The sequence below is a fragment of the Podarcis erhardii genome (assembly GCF_964252035.2).
Source record: "Podarcis erhardii genome assembly, chromosome: 5".
NCBI classification, from domain to species: domain Eukaryota; kingdom Metazoa; phylum Chordata; class Lepidosauria; order Squamata; family Lacertidae; genus Podarcis; species Podarcis erhardii.
In genome coordinates this window covers 92,340,806-92,363,827 of record NC_138509.1, presented here as the reverse complement: position 1 = coordinate 92,363,827, position 23,022 = coordinate 92,340,806, and the positions used below count along the sequence as shown (strand labels likewise).

Here is a 23,022-nt window from a genome sequence, read left to right as displayed (position 1 = left end):
CCCATGAGCTCCAGCCAGCACGGCCAATGACCAGGGATGATCATGGGCATCATCTGGAAGGGCCCTGAGTTTCAAATCTGGGCTTTGTAACATTTTGGATGTGATCAACAGAGATGCAGAACATTCCCCAGAAAAATGGAGAAAAGCTTCATGTTAGAAGCACCCCTATTACTAGCTCATAATTATGTAAACAATTATGCCCCTTTACACATATGGGTCTTGTTTTCATGTAGTGGCCATGATTCGGAACCCAACTCCTGTGGAGGATTCTCAGGATTGTCTACAGGGGACTGCTGCTTATCATGCACTAGAGGTGGCTAACCTATGGCCCCCCAGAACAATATCCACCATCCCTGACAATTGGCCACACTTGATGGGGCCAATGAGAATTGCAAGTCAACATATGGAAGGGGCCATAGGTTAGTCACTCGTGGCATGCAGTGAAGAGCAGGATCGTCTAGTCATTGTGGAATATTTTCCTCTCATTGGAACGAGCGCGAAACCTTTGTTAAAGATGCGTATTAGTGGCATGCAATTGTGCCACATGTATTTCGGGAGAAAGGTGTAAATGAGCACAGGTACTGATTGGGAAGTTAAAAAAACACACACACATTCGGAACAAAAACCAAAAATAAATAATAATGGAAACATCCATCTCCATCCCAGCTATCTGAAATATCTTGAGGAAGTAGCTGTGAACATGTATCATTAATAAAACCACACGATTCAGTATTAGCACTTGAGTGACTAATGCAATGACGAACAGTTTGATTGATGGAAGACAGACGAGCAACATATTTTGGCAACTTAGAAAAGTCATGCACAAATTCTTGTTTTGAAAAATCAATGAAAGCTCAGAATAGAAATCATATTTTAATTTTAAAGCATTAAAAGAGGATTTCATGTGCTGTACCCATTTCCCCTTCACTCCAAGCATTTAACACCATTAGATGAAACAAAAGCATTCCCATTCAGAATGTCACCAGGTACTGATTTCACATTCCAGTTCTCTTATTTGACAGAATATTCAGTGCTGGTAATCATGGGTGTCACACAATGTCTTCGAGCCAATAAACCAGGTAAATTGTTAGCATGGGTAAGTCAAGAGACTTGATGGATACTGTTGGCCAAGTGGAAAAATCGTAATACTGGAAGTGGATAACTGAAATGGCTGAAACAGACATTCTACCTATACTACGAATCATATGGAAAACAGAGCCTGGAGACGTGTGTTTCATCTGACAACAGACAATCCTGGGACAGATAACTAGAAAGTTCTCAGCTCACACCCAAAGTGTTATCAGTCATAAGCACATGGCGAGTCTACTGTCACTAAGCTTACTTATTTCCCCCTGGTCCAATGACTCAGGACAGACACTGAGGCCCCCGTGCTAAGAACAGGTTCCCCATTCATTCCCAGTGCAGCAGCTGATCTGAATACATGCTCTGCAGCCTTTCATGAAAGTGAATGAGGACTTCAGGTGCCCAAGAGTTTATTCTGGGTGCACATCTCAGTGCTCCGATAGATTCGGGGAAGAAATACTGAAGACTGATACTGTCCTGTCTGTCTCAGATCACAGTGATTTGGGCAACATCTACTCCATGTCTAGAGCACAACTGCTCTAAATCCATGATTTTAGGGAATCAACTTTTACTCTACAATTGCTGCATTATAATCTTGGCGAAGAGATGAGCTACAATTCCAAACTGTCTGAGGAACGGTGCTGTGCAATTTACAAAGTAAAACTGGGCCAGGAAAATTATTAAGTCTCTTTCAAGTGATGATCTAAAGCAGCGGTTCCCAACTTGTGGGTCCCCGGATGTTGTTGGACTACAACTCCCATCATCCCTGAGCTCTGGCCTTGCTAGCTAGGGTTGATGGGAGTTGTAGTTCAACAACATCTGGGGACCCACAGGTTGAGAAAGGCTGATCTAAAGGGAAACCAAATTATTTCAGCAGAATTTAAAACCAAAACAGAAAATGCTGCGGGGTGCGCTGCGATGCTGCCAAGTCATATTCTCGGATTGCTTTTTAAGATGCATGGTAAGTTCGAGAGGGTACTATTCTGTCAAATAGGAGACTTTAGTCACACCATGCTGGCCATACACTTATAGATGATGCAGAAACAAAAGCAAAAACCATCAGAATTGTTAGCCAAAGTTGAACATGAAGCAGATTATACCTACCTTTTGTGAACACCATGCATAGCCAGAACCTTTGTGATATTGGCCTGGTTTGCATATAACATTAAACCCAACGATGGCTTAGCGAGAACAAGAAAGCTTCGCTCCACCTCCCAGTCTTGCTGCTGCTACTACTCAGAGCTAAACCACGGCTGCACACACTTGCCTTGCATAGCAATCTGTGCTCATGGTTTGTCTCACTTCCAGAAAACCATGAGCTGCAACAGGCAATTTTTTTCCCCTTGAGTAGCCGCTCGCGGCCTGTTGGCACGCGAGCCAGATTTGCACGTAACTCTAGGTCTATCCATGGTTTAGCTCCGAGTAGTACGGTGGCCGCAGGGCCGGAGAGGGAGTGAAGTGGCTTTGATTTTCCAGAACGTGGTTATCAATCGGAGGTGTTAGGAGAAACTCAGCTGCAACAGGTGATTTTCTACCCCACAAATATCTCTCTGCATTTGTGTCACGCTGCTTCCTCCCGGCTACCCTAGTTTCAGCAGAAGGACGAAGTTGCAGACAAATTCTGCAGATTCTAAAATTTGCTGTTTTAAAACGGTTCCAAACATAATAGTGCTCGTCAAGGATATTTATATGGGCTCTATTGGATATAATGCTTTTTTTAAAATAATAAAAAATAGGTATCTACAACTGAAGGAACATTTAGCACTGATTTCTGAATGGCATGTATTGCAGATAGAAGTAGAAAAGTCCCGAAAATTTAAAAACTGTTATATTGAGCTGCTTTGGCTCCGTCAAGTTTTGCTATTCAATTGTACGTATATAAAACTCCTGTTCCATATTGTTTTAAAAGTATTTTTTTAAAAAAACAAAACACTGCCAATGAACAAATAAAAGCCCCAAAATAAAACAACACCCTCCCCAAAGCGTTCCTTTTACATTTGCAGAGGAAGTTATATTTCAGGGGGGAAAATGCAACCTTTGTATAACTAGAATCAGACACTGCAATATATGACTAGTGAGCAGACAGACACTGAACAAACAAGGGATTGCACAAACCGTTTTCTAATTTGCGAACACAAGGAAGAGCTAAATCAGGGGAATAAATCAGGACAGTGATCAGATTTTGAGGAAAAGGAAATACAAGGCAAGAGAGGAGGGGGGGAAATCACATTGATATATGCACACAAGAAAAGGAGAAGGAAAAAAACGGAGCTTTTTTTGGACTGCGGCACACACACAAAGCTTGGCATGAGCAGAAACTACTCTCTTCTGCTCCCTGGCAAATGCACTCGGATCACTTGTTGGTATTGCAGAGAGCAGGGGAGCCCCGGCTCATGTGCAGCTTCATGCGTATGTCAAAGCCGCTCTAGGCACACTGCAGCTGCTGGATCGGACGACGTTGCGGGAAAAATTCAGGAAGTTTTCGGAACAAAATACCAATACAAAGGCAGCTTCCTTTCTTGCACTCCACTGAAAGGGCTTCCAGGAGAAGCAGAAACACTGATCTTTTGAGATCCAAAAATAAAAAAGGGGGGTGGGCCCTACGAGGAGTGCCTCCTGCCTTTCCTTAGACATCTACAGCTGCCGGCTCGTCGTGCTCCAGTTTATAAGAGAACCGTCGGCAGCAAAGGCAATTGAGAGAAATTCCACACCTGTTGATTCGCGTCGGGCTGCAGCTCCCCATCATTCGCTCCAGCATTCTTCTAAGAGGCGCACATGCTGTTTCTCCATCTGAGAAGCAGCACATGGAGTCCAAGCAGTTGATACCTGCACTTGTCTCAGTAAGCTGAGGGGGTGGGGAAGACAAAGGAGAGATCAGCATATCAGATTCCTTTTCTTATTTCCTTTCTTTGCTATTACAGGTCACAAACCTCTTTAGAGAAAAAGGAAGCAACACAAATCTTAGGAGCATGAACGCAATACGTATGAGCTAGCCTACATGCATCCTTCTTGCAGATCCTGTAAACTTATGTTGGGCAATTCAGTATAATGGAGGTGTAGCAGTGATGGGGCACCGTTTAAAACAGGGGTAGGCAACCAAAGGCCCGGGGGCTGGATGCAGCCCAAGCACCTTCTCAATCCGGCCCGCGGATGGTCCGGGAATCAGCGTGTTTTTACATGAGTAGAATGTGGCCTTTTATTTAAAATACATCTCTGGGTTATTTGTGGAGCCTGCCTGGTGTTTTTACATGAGTAGAATGTGTGATTTTATTTAAAATGCATCCTCTGGGTTATTTGTGGGGCATAGGAATTCATTTATTTATTTATTTTCAAAATATAGTCTGGCCCACCACATGGTCTGAGGGATGGTGGACCGGCCCACGGCTGAAAAAGGTTGCTGACCCCTGATTTAAAACCTGGACACCTTGCCATTAATGAGAGCACTTTCTTTTGCACTAGATCCAAAATGGGAAACCAAAACAACAACATTAGCTATGAGGTCTGGGAACCAGGATCCCTGACCTGGGACCCAGGACCCCTCATCCCTGACCCATGGTGCCCCACTAGCTATTTCTGCTTTCTGTTTAGGTCTCATTGGCCTAACCCAGACCATACTTTTGCCCCTGTTGTTATTTTCCCCACTTTCCAGCAGTGCCCACAAGGTCAAAAGCAGCTTTGACTCAGCAACCTACTGACAAAGTCTCATTGACCTGCTGGGTTTGAACTCAACAAGTGAGAATCACTTCTGTGGCTGCGTTAATGGAGAGAAATAAAAGGAAACGACAATTAAACCATTTTGAATTGGCATATGCCTGACATCCTGCCAACAGCTGCTGCTGCTGCTGCTATCGTGACAGCAGGGATGATTTTTATCGAGAAACAAACGAAGGGACATTCGTTTTCTTATGTGGCGTCAAGGTGCTAAACCTGAGAAGGCAGGTGATTGGAGCTCCTTGGAGGAAGTGTGTGGTACAAATACCAATGAATAAAATTATTTCCACTTGAATTAGGGAGTTTGGGGAGACAGCTGGGCAAAGGAGGGGGGGGAACATGTTTAAAGTAGTAACATTAACAACCACCAATAGCACAAAGGGTAAACAAGCAGCGGGGCATTCAAGCTGAAATGAACAACAAAAAAGTAGGCTTGTCTTATTAGTTAGTATGAAACCGGCTAGCGGAAAGAAAGGCACTGAGGACTCCCCCCCCCCAAAAAAAACCCCAAATGGTTAGTGAGGGGGAAAAGCAACAATTACATACATGGTTGAACTTCTTAGCTGAAACCCATGTCAGAAGTCTCACAACTTTTTGTACAACTTCAAAACCACATTTCAGAAATCTCACAAACGCTGCAATTGTCAATTGAATTGAAGCTTATCGCTGGCACTTCAACAGCCATTTTCTACTGTAAGACTCATAAGCCTAAAGTCTGCACACCCCTGCCCTAAATGGCCTCAGCCCAGTATAGCTGAAGGAGCGTCTCCACCCCCATCATTCAGCCCGGACACTGAGGTCCAGCTCCAAGGGCCTTCTGGTGGTTCCCTCCCTGTGAGGTTACAGGGAACCAGGCAGAGGGCCTTCTCGGTAATGGCACCCGCCCTGTGGAACGCCCTCCCATCAGATGCCAAGGAAATAAACAACTCTCTGACTTTTAGAAGACACCTGAAGGCAGCCCTGTTTAGGGAACCTTTTAATGTTTGACGTTTTATCGTGTTTTTAATTTTCTGTTGGAAGCCACCCAGAGTGGCTGGGGAAGCCCAGCCAGATGGGCGGGGTATAAATAATAAAAGTTTTATTATTATTAGACAGCTTAATGCCCTTCTCTCCTCTTTCTTCCATTCACTCCCACGTCACCACAGTCCTGCCGAAATAAAATCAATCTTCTCCCAACTTCGACTTACCAGGACATATTTGACTACATTTGAGAACCCTAAACCTAACCCCTGGACGCTTCAGGTTCCTTGCACATACCCACCCACCCCACCTCTCTGGTGGGTCCCCAACCCTCCAGTGGTGCTCAGAGAGGTCCAAGAGACTACAGGAAGAAGAGAAAACTAATGGGCCCTCCTACAGACAGATCTCTTTGGGTCCTACCCAGGAAATCCTTTCCCAGAAAGGGAAAAATGTTCTATGGACACCAAGCAACAGACCAGACTACAGGCTACAAAAATAAGAGGAACTAGCTGAAGTCTGCTACATTTCCAAGGAGGATAACCAACAAGTGGCCTTCCCATCATTCTTGAACACTGACCATATTACTAGGGGCTGATGGGACTTGGGAGTTCAAAAACATCCAGGAGGACTAGCCATCCCTACTTTAAATATAATCAGTGCTCTTAAAACGCTTTTTAAAAGACCGCAATGCAGCGCGTCCCACCCCACCCTATTAGTTCTTAATGGAATTAAGAAACCAAATTAAATCAATGTGACAATATTAGTGATCAAGTTTGTTAGGAAAAACACAAAACCAGAGGCATGCCAAGATGTCAAAAGTGCTTCATGGTGAAAAGTGCAGGGCACCGGGCACCAAAGATGAATCGATTCATGATGAGCTAGATTATTAGGATATAGAACTCGGGTACTACCTAGGGCACACGGTCACTCTCGCTGCCTAAGAGCATCTGCTAGCAGTTGCCTGCTGTCCTCCCCTCTGTGCCTGCCTTCAGTAAAATCACATGCTGGGGTGACTGAACCCCTTTCTTCTTCCATCTAAAAAAGGACACAAAAAGCAACAGACCTTATAAAGCACCCAGCCGTTCTACAGAAATAAAGACAGCCGTTACACTCAAGTAAACGAGGCGCTCAGGGCAACATTCTCGATGCTAGTGTACGCAATTTGCTTACCCACAAGCTGAAATGCCAGCGAACAGAAAACAAAAATTAAGCAGAGTAGGTGCAAATGTTTAATCAGCAATCTGTCATAAGTGTTTTCTGAAGATATCTGGTTCTGTCCTTGAGCAATGCAGCAATTGTGGCACTTTAATCCACTGGGGGACGTAACCTGCAAACCAGGGTGTCTTGAGTGCCACCCCCCCGTGTTCTGTATAGCACCTTGCACAATAATGGCGAGTACCATGAAAAAGGCTACAGACTTTTGCTTTATTGGACCCAAGAGAAGCATACTGGCACTTGAGCATGGCTGGTCTTACAGTTTCCACAGCTGGTGGCTGTAAAAATTGCAATGAATTGTGGGGGGAGATGCGTCAAAGGCTAATGGCTTAGGCAGCACACCCTGCTAGCTGAACTAGACCCAGGGACAGTGGCTAATTTAAGACAAAAAGATGTAGAAACTCAAGCCTGTGATTAGTGTCAAGGTATGGTGATTAGTGTCGGGACAACGACTTGGGAGACCAGGTTTCAATCCCCAGTCATCCATGAAGCTCACTGGGTGACCTGGGTCCAGTCACTGCCTCTCAGCCCAATCTACTGCACAGGGTTGTAGGGATTAAGTGAGATGGGGAAGAACAATGTTTCCCATCTTGAGCTCTCTGGAGGAAAATGCGGGATATAAATTCAATTAATAATAATTATAATACAATCAACCTTTCCCCCCTGCTCCTACAACTTGCTCTGAGAACAGAATGAAAAATTCCAGGAGTTCTCTTGGTTTGCCAAGGTATCTCTGATGACCACAGAGGGAGTGGCTACTTCCTCTCTTTTTTCTCTCTCTCTCTACAGCAGCTTGCAATGACTTATGGTCAAGTTGCCAGAATGCTCCTGAATCCACCCCCTGCCTCAGTTGTGATTTCACAGAAGAGGAGGAGTTTGGATTTGATATCCCGCTTTATCACTACCCGAAGGAGTCTCAAAGCGACTAACATTCTCCTTTCCCTTCCTCCCCCACAACAAACACTCTGTGAGGTGAGTGGGGCTGAGAGACTTCAGAGAAGTGTGACTAGCCCAAGGTCACCCAGCAGCTGCATGTGGAGGAGCGGAGACGCGAACCCGGTTCACCAGATTACGAGTCTACCGCTCTTAACCACTACACCACACTGGTTCCCAGAATATGCTCTTCCTTGCCGGGTAAATACGGACCTGAGCATTACTGAAGTGAGCTTCATTGAGAAAAGATTAAATGGGCGGGGATGAATTTTCATATCTTGTAAATATAATACAAGAAATCCAATTCATAACGTACATAAACAGATTAGGGCTTTAAAACAAAATAAAGGGACCACTGGTCTGCTGTTCTGCATGTGCTTCTGCTAGAAAGGAGTTAATTCCTAAAAGCTGCGTCAGCATCCCTTTTCTATGTACTTCATGTACAATATCTAATAGCACTATTCTATCGACTGTTATAACTTTTACTAAAAGCATATTTAAACCACCTTACTATTGCTTTGGGTCAACATGCTCCTGGTTCCTGCCTGATTTACTCCACAACTTCAGAATGAGCAATGAGGGATTCATTCCTGGGGAAATAATGTCATTTACATGAGATATTGTCCAAGATTAGATCTGGATGCTCTGATGGCAAGAAGTTGCACAATAATTATTTTATATTGGTAAAAGCAAAAAGCATGAGATCTAAACCAGGGTTTCCCAAACTTGTGTCTCCAGCTGTTTTCGGACTACAGTTCCCATCATCCCTGACCCCTGGTCTTGCTAGTTAGGGATGATGGGAGTTAGTCCAAAAACAGCTGGAGACCCAAATTTGGGAAACACTGATCTAAACAAATCTAAAGGTAATTACTATGCTCATTGTTTTTCAGTGCAGTACTCATCTGCAATGGGCTTTGATAATTGGTATTTATTTTGCATTTGACAAGATTCACATAGTACTTGATCAGTAAAAACCTCCAAGGGCTTTTTAAAGTAGCATACTCCCAAGTCAGCTTTCCATGAAAACTAGCAATCCATTTTTAACTGTAGTATTTGCAAGCTTCAAAATTAGAACTTCAGATTTCAGACTGCCATTTTTGAAGGCACTCTGGCCAATGCCCCACGTTCTGCAACACAGGTTTCTCCTGGAAAGAGGGAATTAGGCAGAATAGCTTTAAATTTGAGGGGGCTTGCAGCCTGAGCCTCAGAAGTAAATGCCACCAAGTTCAATGGTATTTACTCTCACATGTGCAGCCTTAGTCCTGTAAGCTTAGTGGAACTACAGGGTATTAGACATTTATCTATTAAAGTGATCCATATGCTGCTTTACAAATTTGTTCACAAGCTTTAAAGATAGAAAGCCATTGAGTTCAAGGCTTTATGCTTCTGTGGGCTCTGAATTATGGTGGCATGCTCATTCCTGCACCTCCAGGCAAGGAAGAACCGATATGACCTTAAACACTACACTGGTCCAATTGAGATTTTAGCATATCAACTCTTCCAGCAGTGGATAGTTAACAAAATAACCAAACCACATGTCCTAGGCTCAATACATTTACCGATGAAGCTACAGTGCCATGTGAAATCCTTTTTGGCCTTCCTGGTAAATGGTAATTAACATTTTACCTGGGAGGGGTCATTTATCAGTAAACCTGAAGAACTGTTAAAGCAGGATTCCTCAAACTCGGCCCTCCAGATGTTTTTGGCCTACAACTCCCATGATCCTTAGCTCAGGGATGATGGGAACTGTAGTCTCAAAACATCTGGAGAGCTGAGTTTGAGGAAGCCTGCGTTAAAAATGGGAGGTCATCAGCTAAATACTTTATCTTTTGCAGATTTAGCAAGGTATGCTGGGAAACACCCACAATTATGAGGTGCTGAATTAATGTTTCTGTCAAGTCTTAACTCCGTTCAAAATCAACATTATCCTTAATATTTCTGTTACTTGAAAGCTGCTATTCTGATGAAAGGTGCAGAAATGCTTGGGAGTTTATTAACAGAAGAAAAGCAGCATATAAATGGAGATAGAGGGACCCATTTATTCATGTCTGCAAAACTAATGTCCGGAATGACTTACTCATGTCTGGAAAACAGCAGAATCCACCACTACTTCCAGACTAAGGTTTTCTTCATTTCTATTGCTAATACATCATTAGAATTTGTTATTGTTGTTGAAAATCAAAAGAGAGATACTGGGTCATTGATTGCAGCAACCATGGAATTGGGTTTTTGATTCTGACATTTAGTAGCAGCCAGCGCCTGACTAGGAAAGGGATTTTGGATCATAGTTGATAGCTCAATGTAAATGTTGCCCTTGCATGTGGTTGCTGAGAATGGGGTAAATTCCACGGAAAGAACCCAAAAATAAAATGGGCAGCATCATCATGTCTTTATACAAATTTATGGTCTGATGGCACTTGGAATATCATGTATGATTCTGGTTGCTATACCCCATTTTCAAGAAAGCTGAAGAAAAGGGAAACCAAAATCATAAGTGGTTGGAACAAGTGCCCTATGAGCAAAGGCTAAAATGTTTTGGAGAAAAACGTGAGGAGGAGGGAACAAAAGAGAGGGAACAAAAGAGAGGTATGTAAGATTATGCATGGCATGGAGACAGTGCAGAGAGGTTTCTCCCCCTCTCATGCTGCCAGAACCTGAGACCATCTATTGCAAGATGGATGGCTGAGGATTCAGGACAGAAGGAAGCACTTCACACACTGAATAGCCAGACCAGTGTTTCCCGAATGTGGGTCTCCAGCTTTGTCGGACTACAACTCCCATCATCTCTAGCTGGCAGGACCAGTGGTCAGGGATGATGGGAGTTGTAGTCCAAAAACAGCTGGGGACCCAAGTCGGGGAAACCCTGAGCTAGTTTATGGGATTTGCTGGCTAAAGCTGTACTACGAACTTCAAGAGGTTTAATAGGTTAACCATATTAATGGAGATTAAGGCTGTCAGTGGTTACTAACCACAGTGACTACCACTGTTGGAGGCAGTGTGGTTCTAAATACCTGCTTCTGGGGACCGCAAGTGGGTAGAATGCTATGGCACGTAAATCCTGGCTTGTGAGCATCCCATAGGAAACAGGATGCTGGGCTAGAACACGCCTTTATCAGATGGAGCAGAGTTCTTCTTGTGAGATTTAATGCCTTGGGAAACATCAATATTTACTATTAAATGACAGGCATCAAGCTGAAACTCAAATCGTTCTGCAAAAGCACTCAGGTGGTTTGTGTTTTCACTGTTCTGTGTCAGTTTTCTGACCTTTCCCACTACAATTCCACACCACCACCATGGCAGAAAGACTGCTTAAGACTTTTGAAAAGAAAGATAAATGGAACGAGCCACTTTTATGGTGTGGTACAACTAGAAGAAGCACAAGTACTTCAGTGGCCAAGTTTCATTTCTCCCAGTTTCCTGCCTTCGAGTAACAGGTGATGCTAAACACACTTGGGGGCATCAACACCCAAGGCAGAAAGCAGAGATATATACTTGAGGGCTGCTCATAAAAAAATGCGGAAGGAGTAGTCAATAACCGTAAGATATGCTATCGGCTTAAACTATGCGAACTGGGGGAAATGTGCTTTGGATAGGCTGAAGACCACAAAAGCCTGTGTGATGCCCAAGAGTACCTAAGACGACATATGAGTACTTCCAAATATCAAAGTAAATGCTGACACATTATTAGTACTTATTGTGATGACATTCTACCCGCCAGGGACAAGAAGCCTCGACACTTTAAATTTTTGACAGGTCAGATCGGAACGTGCTTGTTTACATACTGCCAAGGAAACATCTGTATTGGCTCCGCTGCAAAATCAATTCAGTTTTTTCTCTTGTGCTGTCACACACCAGCCCAGTTCGGAGAAATGTATATTGACTTAATTCACTAAGGTATGCACGAGCCTTGTGTGCACATGATCTGACCTTGAAGTGCCCCTTTTTCGGCCCATCATGAAAGAATACTTCCAAGCTTAATTGACCGTAGCTCCCCATTATGTCTGAGCTGAAAAACTACAGTTACCGCAGCCAGAACTGGTCAGGACCTTAAAAGCAACTTCCAACTGTGTTTTAAGATTCCCCGATTCAGAAGCAACCTGGAACTATGGCAGATTGATCCAGGAAATGAATCGCAGTGCATCCAAAAGGAAGGACCAATACAAGGGCAGAGCACATGGGCAGAAGGCTTGTACATATCTTGGCATGTTAAGCTCGGAAAGGTAGGCATGTCTGAATTTGTAATTCACAGTTGTAATTCAGGATGTCAGTTTTAAACCTTGGATGAGAAACACCACCTTATAACATGGATGAAGAGCAGAGCTGGAGGCCTACAGGCCTTTAAACTGGGCCTTTATTTTTGTGCAAATTTCTCCTTTATTTGCTTTCTTTAGGTCCCTGCAGAATATCACCCGCTGATCAAGTGAAGTATGTTTCGGCTGGTAATGCATTCACTCAGTCTAATCAACACCGTCCCATCAACCCCTTGCTTACAATAAACACATCCATAGGGCATTCAGGTGCAAAACACAATATAAAGCTGCACAAAATTTACACATATATACACAAACCACAAGGAAGTTGCCCAGCACTTGTGCTTTTTTTTTGCTTTTTTTTTTTAATCAAATTAGCAAAAGTCAAAGTAGTCAAGAATGAGCAGTTATGTTTGCTGCAGCTGAAACTGTCCGACATGCAAAAAGCAGTTAACATCATGGATGGTTAAGTTAAGCAGAAGCACTGGGACCATGCTTGAAGGATTTTAGTTATTTTATACAGCAGAGCGGGGAGTAGACTTGGGATTCTGAACATTGATCGTCATGCTTGCAACCTCTCCCCCACCCGCCCGAGCCCCCCAATAAGAACTATTTATGTTTTTAAAATGCATGCTGCGTTTGGGTCTGCAAACACAGAGCGAAGCTAAGGGCTGTGTGGGAGACAGGAAGGCACGAATGTGCGCTGCCACTACTGCGCTCTCAGTCCACACCACTGTCCATGCCTCTTGCCCCTTTCTCTCTCTCATTGCTGGTTAGCTGGCCTTCAGCATGCATAAAAGTGGGGAAGGAGCTGCTCCTCCTACTCTACCTAATTTTGCTCAGCTGACTCGGAGCCCTGGACAATGGCTGCAGTGCGATGCATTCCTCGCTTAAAGCAACTCTGCTGGAGTACATCTACAGGTGGACAAAGAAGGGATGGAACACACAGGTCAGTGAGAAGCAGTCACCTTTATATATATATATATAAAAAAGACAGACACAGGACAGGATCTTTAAAGGCAAAGATCTTTTTTCAAAATGCAGGGACTAATCTCGTGGGCAGAGCACATAAGCGCAGGGACACTGGTTTCCGAATGGTTAACATGCGTCACCTAGCCCAATATGGGCTGTACATAATGGTTTGATAAAGGAAGAGAAAAAGCTTATATTTGCAGTAAATTAAGAATGCACTGCGCTGAATTAACACACGGCTGTGTCAGTTACGGGCAACATAGGCTCAAACTGCACAGCGTGGCTTCCCTGGCTGCATTTGTCTTTTTAACTTGTTGCAAACCAGTGTTCCTCCACATAGGGGATTTAATACAAGCAGGTCAATTTCTAACACCATCCATGTCATTTGGCCTTTGCCATCCCATTTTCAGCTTCCCGTCATGTGGCTGGTGGGTGGGGTGTGCAAAATAGGGATAGGCGAACCAAAAACCTGACTTACATCCCATTGTTTGTACCAATATTTTTAATTAAGATGTTTCCTCCGTGGGTCATTTCTTCCCACAAAGTTTTACATAAGCTCTGGTACAAAAGCCAAGAGAAGGAGGTTGCACAGCAACCATGGACTGGTTTGCACATCATGGTAAGCCAGAATACAGTTTACTGTGACCACACAAATGCACTCTCTCTCTCTCTCTCTCCTGGAGAGGAGTTTGAATCCAGTTTGCTCCTCCTTGGGGATTTTTCCGCAAGTGTGGGATGGCAGCTAAGCAAAGGTTTGACTCAGCATGTCATCCAAACAAAGGATCATGGTTAAGGCCCCCCGTCTCCTTGACCATGATTTGTAATCAAAGGGCAAACCTTGGCTACTGAACATGGTTAAGGAGGAGTGACTTTAAGCACAATCTTAGGTTCGGACAACATGTTAAGTCAAACTATGGCTTAGCTACGAGGTCAAGAAAGCCAGGGAAGGAGCCATTAGGCTCATGCTAAGCCACAGTTTGGCTTAATGACACCTGCAAACTTAGCCGCTGTGAACTGAAGCTGCGACTTTGAGCCAAAAAGGAACATTTTACAGGCACACAAAACAGGAAACAGAAAAAAGCACACCCTTAGCAGACTCCCCACGAACTATTCTTCATTAATAGGAACTGGAGCACATAATTTTAATTTAAGGCTTTTTCAAATGCCATTTTTGGTGAGTGCTTCTATTAGTACGTTAACAATGCACGCTGTAAGTGAGGGGACCTGTCTCTACAGAGGATGGATTTGAAGCCATTTATGATTAATGGAGCTACTATTTATTTCATATTTTCATCAGTTATTGGCATCGCTCACGCACAGCAAATCAACACTAAACACATTTAATGCTTTATTACTTAAGCATGAATGCAAGCTATAAAAATCGTTAGGGGGTGTGTGGTTCAAGCACTCTTGTTGTGGCACAAGACTAATTGTATAGTTAAATCACACAAGCAGCTGAACAGTAAACATTCACTTCAGCTGTTTTAATGTCACTTCGGAACAGCTAGATGTCCGCCTTCAACTCTGACTCCCTAGCCATAAACTGACATGAAATTCATTATTATTATTTTTGAAAAAGACACAATGTGGGTCTCATTGCATTCTCCTTTATAGCTAAATGCTCAGTGTTCAGTTCCAAATATATTTTTTCTCCTTTTCTGAGCTGAAAATAGCATCTTAAATGCCAACTTTAGTCAGGTAAAATAAATCTAGCTTAACAACTGATGAACTTAAACAGGAATTTCAGCTAATGCATTAAAGTGGTGTGAATATCAGCAGAGAATTCTCTAATCTGCTCTCAAATGCAGGACTAGTTGTCACTTGAGTTATCAACTGTGCCTGGGCTATACCAATTCAGAAAACAGGTGGGGGCTGAGGTGATGTATATGCAAGATATTTATATGGAAGACGGCTCAGACTAGCACATCAAACGGGAGGATTCTAGCCTAGCTGTCTTCTCCCTGATGTGTCAAGTTTTCTAGGAATAGGGGTAAACCCCAGTCTAATGTGGTGTAGTTCAGATACAGGATTGTTGCCTCTGCGAGAGTCCCACCATTGTCCACAATCATAGAATCATAGAATCATAGAGTTGGAAGAGACCACAAGGGCCATCGAGTCCAACCCCCTGCCAAGCAGGAAACACCATCAGAGCACTCCTGTTTGGATACTTTTTGTAGAAAGGTCGTTAGAAAATTTAACAATAAAGTTCAATAAAAACAATAAAGATCAATTAAACTGAGATGTAACGAGTCACTTGCATGATGAGTTAAGTGGGGCCATAAAGTATGGCAGGCGTAAGACTGCTAGGAGAAACAGAAGTACTGCCCTAAAGTGACCATGTTTGATTTTCACCTCCTGAAAAAGTATTTTGTATTAGAGGGTTGCCTGCAAAAAAGTAGTTAGAGATACAATCCAAATGCATGGAATGAATTTTGCATCCCTTGCACTTAACTAAACTCACATTTATAACTGTTTTAAACATGTCTTAAGGCATGACTCAGTATGGTTGGGAAGGATGAGACTGATTTCAATAGGCTGTATGCAAACAACAAGGAAATATGACTGGTGTTTTCAGATGCAGCTCAAATGAGACATTCCATTATTGCACAAAATACAGATCACATTTTATTAACTGCACATCACAAATTGCTGGAGGACCATTCAAGGTCTTGAAAGACCACTGATAATTATATGCAGATATTAGCTGCTGTGTTGGCAGTCATGTTTAAGAAATACCTAGAACTGGACTTTCCTAGCATCACAGGTGGTTAATGGACCGCCTACCAAGTTTAAGCTGAGGAAAATAAACATCTAAATGGAACTGAATTCCTAAAGCATAAAACAATGATTCACACACCCTGGGCTGGATCCAGGCTCCCTGTCAACTGAGTTCTGCTTATAGGGAATACCTGGAGAAAAGCAATTTTCGCCAATTCTTCTTTCCTCCTGTAGCCCTGTGTCCTATGAAAAGCGGCCCCAGAGGGTTGGGAACTTCCCCACAAACAACATGGAAGATGGTGCAGAGAGCTGCAGAGTGAACTGGGGTCTCCCTGCATTTCCTACACTGGGAGCCCCTACAGCAGTATTTCCCGAATGTGGGTCTCCAGCTGTTTGGGGACTACAATTCCCATCGTCCCTGATTACTGGTCTTGCTAGTTAGGGGTGATGGGATATGTAGTTGGAGACCCACGTTTGGGAAACACTGCTCTACAGGATCCAAGCCAATGATCCCCCCCCCCCCCGCTACTTGCATATGGAGTCTACTTCCAAGACAAATAAGAAATCAATTACAGATATTGGGAGTGCTGAAGGAGGCTTCCTGCGGCTTACAGACCTACAATTCAAAGCAATAAACAAGTCACTCTGATTGGACAGAGTGTTATTCTGTGCCAGTCTTCAGGAAGGCATTGTTTATAATGGGCTGTATTGTGGAAGACAGAGTTGTTAAGTACAGGTTCTGAATAGCCACTGGCGCAGTTTGAGACTTTGTGGCATCCTGAATGTAAGGAGGGGATTGTTCTGCTTATCAAATAATCACACACACAAAAAAACCAGGGATGGGGAAATACTAGCAGGAGACCAACCTTCACAAGCCTCACCCTAATACGAATCACCATGATGCTTCTCCATGCGTCATGTCTAGCAGGAATAGTTTGTAAGAGGCCCAGGCAGGGCTCAAGGAGACTGCCCAGAGTATTACAGCAGGAGATAAACTGCCTGCGCAAGGAGGAAGAAGCTACTGGGAAGGGGTTCTCTCATGTAACTCACTAAAAGACAGGACCTTCTACTGTTTGGCGGCACACAGAGGAAGCACTGCCTCTACGTCATCTTCTTATACTTGGCTCTGCTTGTCTGGGAAAGGAAGAATCTACTGTGAATTCAGCTGCCATCCGCTGAATGCGGAATACTGCATCTGTATAGTTAACGGGCAATATTAGCACACATGTGTGCGTGTGTATATAGAAAGGGCACATTTGTTGCCTAAATGGCTCCGGCCAAAAAGTTCCCTGAGCTTGAACCGAGACTCAGAATGAATGCTTAGGATGCACATTTATAAGACATGCTACCATGTCAGCAATGGCTGATCTCCCACTATGACTTAAATCTGTGGAACATGAACCAGGAATTAGTGGCTACCAACAACACTGAAACACAGCCCCAAAACAACAGGAGCACTAGAGCAGGAGGCCGTTACAGAGTACTTTGGGCTGCCAAGGGTCAAGAGGAAACCTGGTGTAGTATCTGGTGATCTGACAAATGCAGAGGGTTGGGTTCACAAACCAAATTTTAGACATTTTCCTATCTCCCCAGATCCACTGCAGATTATAGAGCCCAGGCTTCCCGGGGTCTGGCCTCATCCAAAACAGATCCATAATTGCCTCAGCTCTGCCATGGCGTTACTTGAGGAATTACAATCACATACACATGCCTTTTCTGGACAATGTCCTAGGGGCAAGGGGAAAATAATGGGGGCAGATCCAGGAACTATGATCCAAGGTGCTGTGCAAGCAAGAGGAGCTGAGAATTGTGGGGAAAGTAGTTCCCCTGATGCTGTAATCATGTGGATTATCAAATCATCCTCAGTGAGGAGTTGCAGTGATCGACTTATGACTAAAAGTAAAGTGAGCTAGACTGTACCTGGAAGAATTCCTAAGACCTTAAGCAAGAATATATATCACTGAAAATTCCCATCCCTGGCAATAATCACACTTTCACTCCCATTCTAGTCAAGAGACTAACAAAAGAAAAAAAGCCATTTACAATCTTCCATGTAGAAGGAGATTTCTATTTTACGCACAGCAGCATCACAGTAATTCATCCAAGAACTGCAGGAAAGGTTTCATATGCAGAGAAAAGTTCATCAGACTTGCAGGGGATCTCCCTGGTAAAGCCTCCTCTTTTAATGTTAGAAAAACCACATGTAGGTGCAAGTTACCTGGGCTTTTTCTGTACTTGTGGGCTGCAGGTGTCTGTACAGTACTTTTTTCACAATATCGAAAAACAAACAAGAGACAACTATGATGATTATGGCAAACCAAGCAGAGCCACTGGAGAGCAACTGGACAAATACGAAGTACATGTCTTGGGTGTGCAAAAATGGCCTGGAATAGTAAGAACAAGTTACAGGAAAACAGATGAATGAACAAGAACAAATCAATTTTTACCACTGGCTAAAACAGAAAAGCATGCACAATCCCACACCCCACACCCCAGCTGCCCAGCAAGGCACCAGTAGCGGAAGACTCACATTTTATACTATTTTCTAGGGGTAGCTTAAAATTTCTGGTTACAGTCATACTCCTTTTTTTGTCTTTTGAGCAGATTTTGGGAATGGCTACCTAACACACTGTTGGGATGTATGCGTGTTCATTGACTCAAGTCCTGGGATGCTCCTTGCTTCTAGAGCTTCTAGATCAGTGGTTCTCAACCTGTGGGTCCCCAGATGTTGTTGGACTACAACTCCCATCATCCCTGAGCTCTGGCCTTGCTAGCTAGGGGTGATGGGAGTTGTAGTTCAACAACACCTGGGGACCTACAGGTTGAGAAAGGCTGATCTAGATGATATACCACTGAAATACTACCCACCATTTTTTTAATCCATGGGGCTGTGACTTGCCTGCTCAGGGGAGTACTTGAAAGAGCCAATAACAGCAATCCAAGTTTCTTGGGCACATGCATATGTACGGTGACCTTGCATTCTGCTCACTGACCTTTTAAAACCTGTCGCTTAACTTATTCCCATCAATCTACTTCACTGCATTCATGGCAAACATTCCCCTCCCACCCCCTGCACAGACTACAAGATACTGACTCTTCTGTTGGCATGCAAACACACACACTTACCAGATAATTCCCCCATAGAACAAGGAGAATACAAAGTAAAAGACAATGGAACCCCAGGTAACAAAATGGTTTATCCAGGTCCAGAAATGAGTCTCTAAAGCCATCTAAAGCAAAAGAACACAACAAAGTTGGCAAAAAAATCACCAAACAGAAAATACATTTAATTAGTATAAAAGTGGTCCCCACTCTTTAAAGGCTGCGCAGTTGTTGGAAAAAAGCAATGCTGGGATTCTTTCCCAAGTTGACACCTTTTGGCTTAGGCTGGTGGCAGAACAAGTTCCCTTTAAAGAAGTCTTCCAGTGCTTCCCCTTAGGGTTCACTGGGAACTACACCATTTTTCCAGCTGGTGTATTCTTTTAAAGTTTGCCTGAGAACTCCAAAGCCAAGGAGATCCCTTTGAAACAACCCAAATCCAAAAATGTATTTGACACAGGATGCCTACTTTCTCGGCCTCACTGAAAGGTGAAATTTTCAACGTGAAAATGAAAAATGGTGAAAAGTTACATGACTAATTCAGTTCAGCCCTAGTTTACATCTAAAACTGGTTGTTCTTGAACATTCAAGAAAAAGCTAGAAAAGTAGCGTGAAAGCCTCGCCTTCTAAACCGTTAGGGAAATCTAAGACAATTAAATGTGCATAGCAAAGTCACAACTGTGTTACTATACCTTCATTGTCACTGTTATAACCATAACCGTGAAAACCAGAGTACCAAATGTCCAGTTTCCAAACATCTGTGAAAGGAGAAAGAACAAGATCCAGTGTGTTTAAAGCAGATGAAAGTTACTTTAACTCCCCCCCCCGCCCCCGTCAATGCAGCTACAAGTGATGCAACTACACTGGTCAAACTAATTCTACTGAAAGCACAGAAATGCAAAACGCTAACTATTCGGTAAGGCAAGAGGGGAAAGTGCAAAGCAAAACAGGGAAGAGGAGTATGAGTTACAACATTCAGATCCCCACCAGACAGCCAATTATACGTAAACACCCGGCTACTGAAAAATTCTACAGCAGTGGGAAAGCAAGTAGCCTTGAATTACTGGGGTTGAGATATTTTCCTTTCAATGCAGCATCACATTTAGATTTTGCAAACCAGAGCCTGCAAAACTCAAAAATAATGGTGGGCACTTATTTCAAGGATCAACTGTACAACAATTTAGAGCAAGGCTGTGCAGACTTTTCTGAAAGAAACAGTGTGAACTAAGAGAATTCAGGCACATGTCCATCAGTTGTGGTACTTGTATCCCTGCTACAATAAATGCAATCACTCCAAGTATGTAATCATTCACATCCTCCCATCTTAAATCTGAACCAGCTAGCTTTGTTGTTGTTTTGGGATATACTCCCTGGACTCTGCTATCAAAATCTGACCACATATTTTTAACTGCTACCCTAAATGACCACGAAGTCTTAAAATATTGCTGTGTAGATTAGATGAAGGTGTGAGAAGATGCATTTCATCTCACGGGTCATTCCAAGGATTACCAGAATGGAGACATGAAAGACTCTAGCCAGAAATGTACAAGGAAGGAAAGAATATTCTACTAAATTGTATTCAATGGAAACCTATAGAGAAGCAAGGGATCTTTACTTCACCCCTTTGCCACACACTGGAGGAAACCAAGTACATGGAAGTTGCTGGCTGGGCATCTTCAGCCCCAACACAATAGCTGCTTTAAAGAAAAGAACTCATGGCAACTATGAGGCCTATTTGTTGAGACACTCAATATGAAGACACCATAGTCTTCTAAAGAGGAAATTTACCCCACACCCCATTTCTTGGCTTGCCCTTCCAATTTCTCCCTAAAAACTGTACAGCAAACCCTCTTGAGAGCTACCAAAAACTGAAAACCAGGAGCACTGCTGGGCTCTATTAAAATAGCGGCCTGTGTCCTGCCCCCACCCAAAAACCACTTACTTAATGGACGACTTGTCCACAAAGACTCCCCCTAGCAAGCAAGCAGGAGGCACTTCTGACCAACAGCTTGTGGCTACGGTGATACTATTCCACAGAGGAGTGATAGATGACGGTAAACATCCGAAATCAGCAACAATTTTTTTGGAGGGTGGGGGGATGAAGGGAAGCAGCCCACACTTGCGCAGCAGTTATGCTCATCTGCTCTGTGCTCAGCATTGTAAGAAATACACTGTCAGTCTGTTTACACAGACAGTCCCTTTAATACTGGGTTTAGTACAAGGGTTTCTTCATCTATTCCAGGATTATAATATAGAAGTACTTCTAGAGTAAAATCACACTTAACACATAAAGTGTCTATCCATCACACGGTGCCACTGTCACCTGAAGTGAGACACAGACAATCTCTTGCCACCATATATTTTTGAATGTATTCACGGAGGATACATGCTGCATTCTTCACCACAGATACAAAGACACTGTATCTGCTGGTTTTTGTAGTGCTCTTCCTACAACACAGACTCTTACCATTTGCCTGTTAGATTTCAATATCTGATGACATGCACAGCGTGAAAAAAGGGGGGGAAAGAAAACTAAAAGATCAAATTGAAGTACAGTATGACAGAGTAAGGCTATGAATTAGAAAGAGAGACAGAGGAGATAGATAGGAGAGAGAGCAAGAGAGAGGCAGAGACATTCACAGAAAAACATTCTCTCTTAGCTTCAACCCTGCCAAAATTCTTGGTTGAAACCACTGTGTCCCATTTTACCGCAGATTTCAGGTTGGTTAAAAGGATCTCATGGGGAGGGAAAAGAAACTCTGCCTGCAGTGCAACTATGACCCCTAACAAATAAGCATTTAGTCACAGCTGATGCATGGCCAAACTCCTCCTTATCGCTTGACAGGGTGAAGCCAAGCTGTACCCTGGAGTGATTTTTATTGTGGCAGACGTGGACCATCAAAACCCTCAGTCTCACTTTCAATGTGGACAGGCTAGGAACGGCCTTGGAAGCAACCGAAAAAGGAGTGCCTGGAGGTTCAAACTGACTACTGAATTAGTTCAGCTATGGTACCAAGGTTGCTGGCAACTGCCAGCAATAGGTGAATTTTGCTGCAGTGACATGGATAGCACAGAACCAAGTTTCTGAATTCTGTTGTGGGACGCCACCACTAATTGCCACTCCCTGATCCTATGCATGCACAGACAAGGAGGAAAGCAGACACAATCCTCCTTCACATCTAAATGGAATAACGTATTTTTCGCCCTATAGGACACACTTTTCCCCCTCCAAAAATGAAGGGGAAATCTGGGTGCGTCCTATGGGGCGAATGCAGGCTTTCGCTGAAGCTTGGAGAGCGAGAGGGATCGGTGTGCACCGACCCCTCTCACTCTCCAGGCTTCAGAACACATCCGCAGCCTAGGCAGCCCTGCGGGAGGTCCCGCAGGGCTGTCTATGCTGCGGATAGCAGCCTGCTTCCCGGAGTGTCGTCCGGTGCTTCGGGAACACATCCGCAGCCTAGGCAGCCCTGCGGGAGGTCCTGCAGGGCTGTCTATGCTGCGGATAGCAGCCTGTTTCCCGGAGTGTCGCCCGGTACTTCGGGAACACATCCGCAGCCTAGGCAGCCCTGCGGGAGGTCCTGCAGGGCTGTCTATGCTGCAGATAGTAGCCTGCTTCCCGGAGCATCGGGGGCCCGAAAGCAGAGCGCCCGGCGCTTCGGGAACACATCCGCAGCCTAGGCAGCCCTGCGGGAGGTCCCACAGGGCTCCCTACGCTGCGGATAGTAGCCTGCCGCCTGGCGCGAGGGGAACCCTGAAGTAGAGCGCCCCGCCCGCGGGACAGACATCGGCTAGCCCCACAAGCTCGGGGGACAGCAAGGAGGTGCAGCGCCGCCATCCCGCTGTTCCTCGACCTGGTTCGGTTTCCCCGACCTGGTTTTGGGGGGGAAATAAAGGAATTTTTTTCCCCTTTATTTCCCCCCCCCCAAAAAAACTAGGTGCGTCCTATGGGATGGAGCGTCCTATGGGACGAAAAATACGGTAAATGTTGTGACTAAGTTATAAACTCATAAGTCCTTGTTCCGATGGCACTTCCCTCATAAACTTTCCAGGTAGCCTTAATGTAATTCTAAACCTCTCAACC

General features: G+C 44.0%; 1 protein-coding gene across 11 annotated transcripts in view; it reads right to left on the bottom strand.

Annotated features, from left to right (window-relative positions):
• The window catches only part of ATP11B (ATPase phospholipid transporting 11B (putative)), an 81,141-nt gene that overhangs the window by 5,943 nt on the left and 52,176 nt on the right, over positions 1 to 23,022 (bottom strand). For 3 of the 11 annotated variants that reach the window (XR_014156699.1, XM_081862170.1, XM_081862174.1), the window contains exons 26-29: positions 19,634 to 19,699; positions 18,969 to 19,072; positions 18,061 to 18,226; positions 3,795 to 3,928 (exon numbers count right to left, since the gene is read on the bottom strand). Coding sequence is in view for 9 of the 11 variants with exons in the window: in XM_081862170.1 (XP_081718296.1) it covers positions 3,795 to 3,928; positions 18,061 to 18,226; positions 18,969 to 19,072; positions 19,634 to 19,699 (470 nt within the window). In the remaining 2 variants the exon portion in view is untranslated. Of the gene's footprint in view, positions 1 to 854; positions 3,929 to 6,665; positions 6,790 to 8,413; positions 8,493 to 10,913; positions 11,073 to 12,981; positions 13,068 to 18,060; positions 18,227 to 18,968; positions 19,073 to 19,633; positions 19,700 to 23,022 lie in introns of those variants that run through there. The other 8 variants (XM_081862172.1, XM_081862171.1, XM_081862173.1 and 5 more) reach the window with 7 other exon arrangements.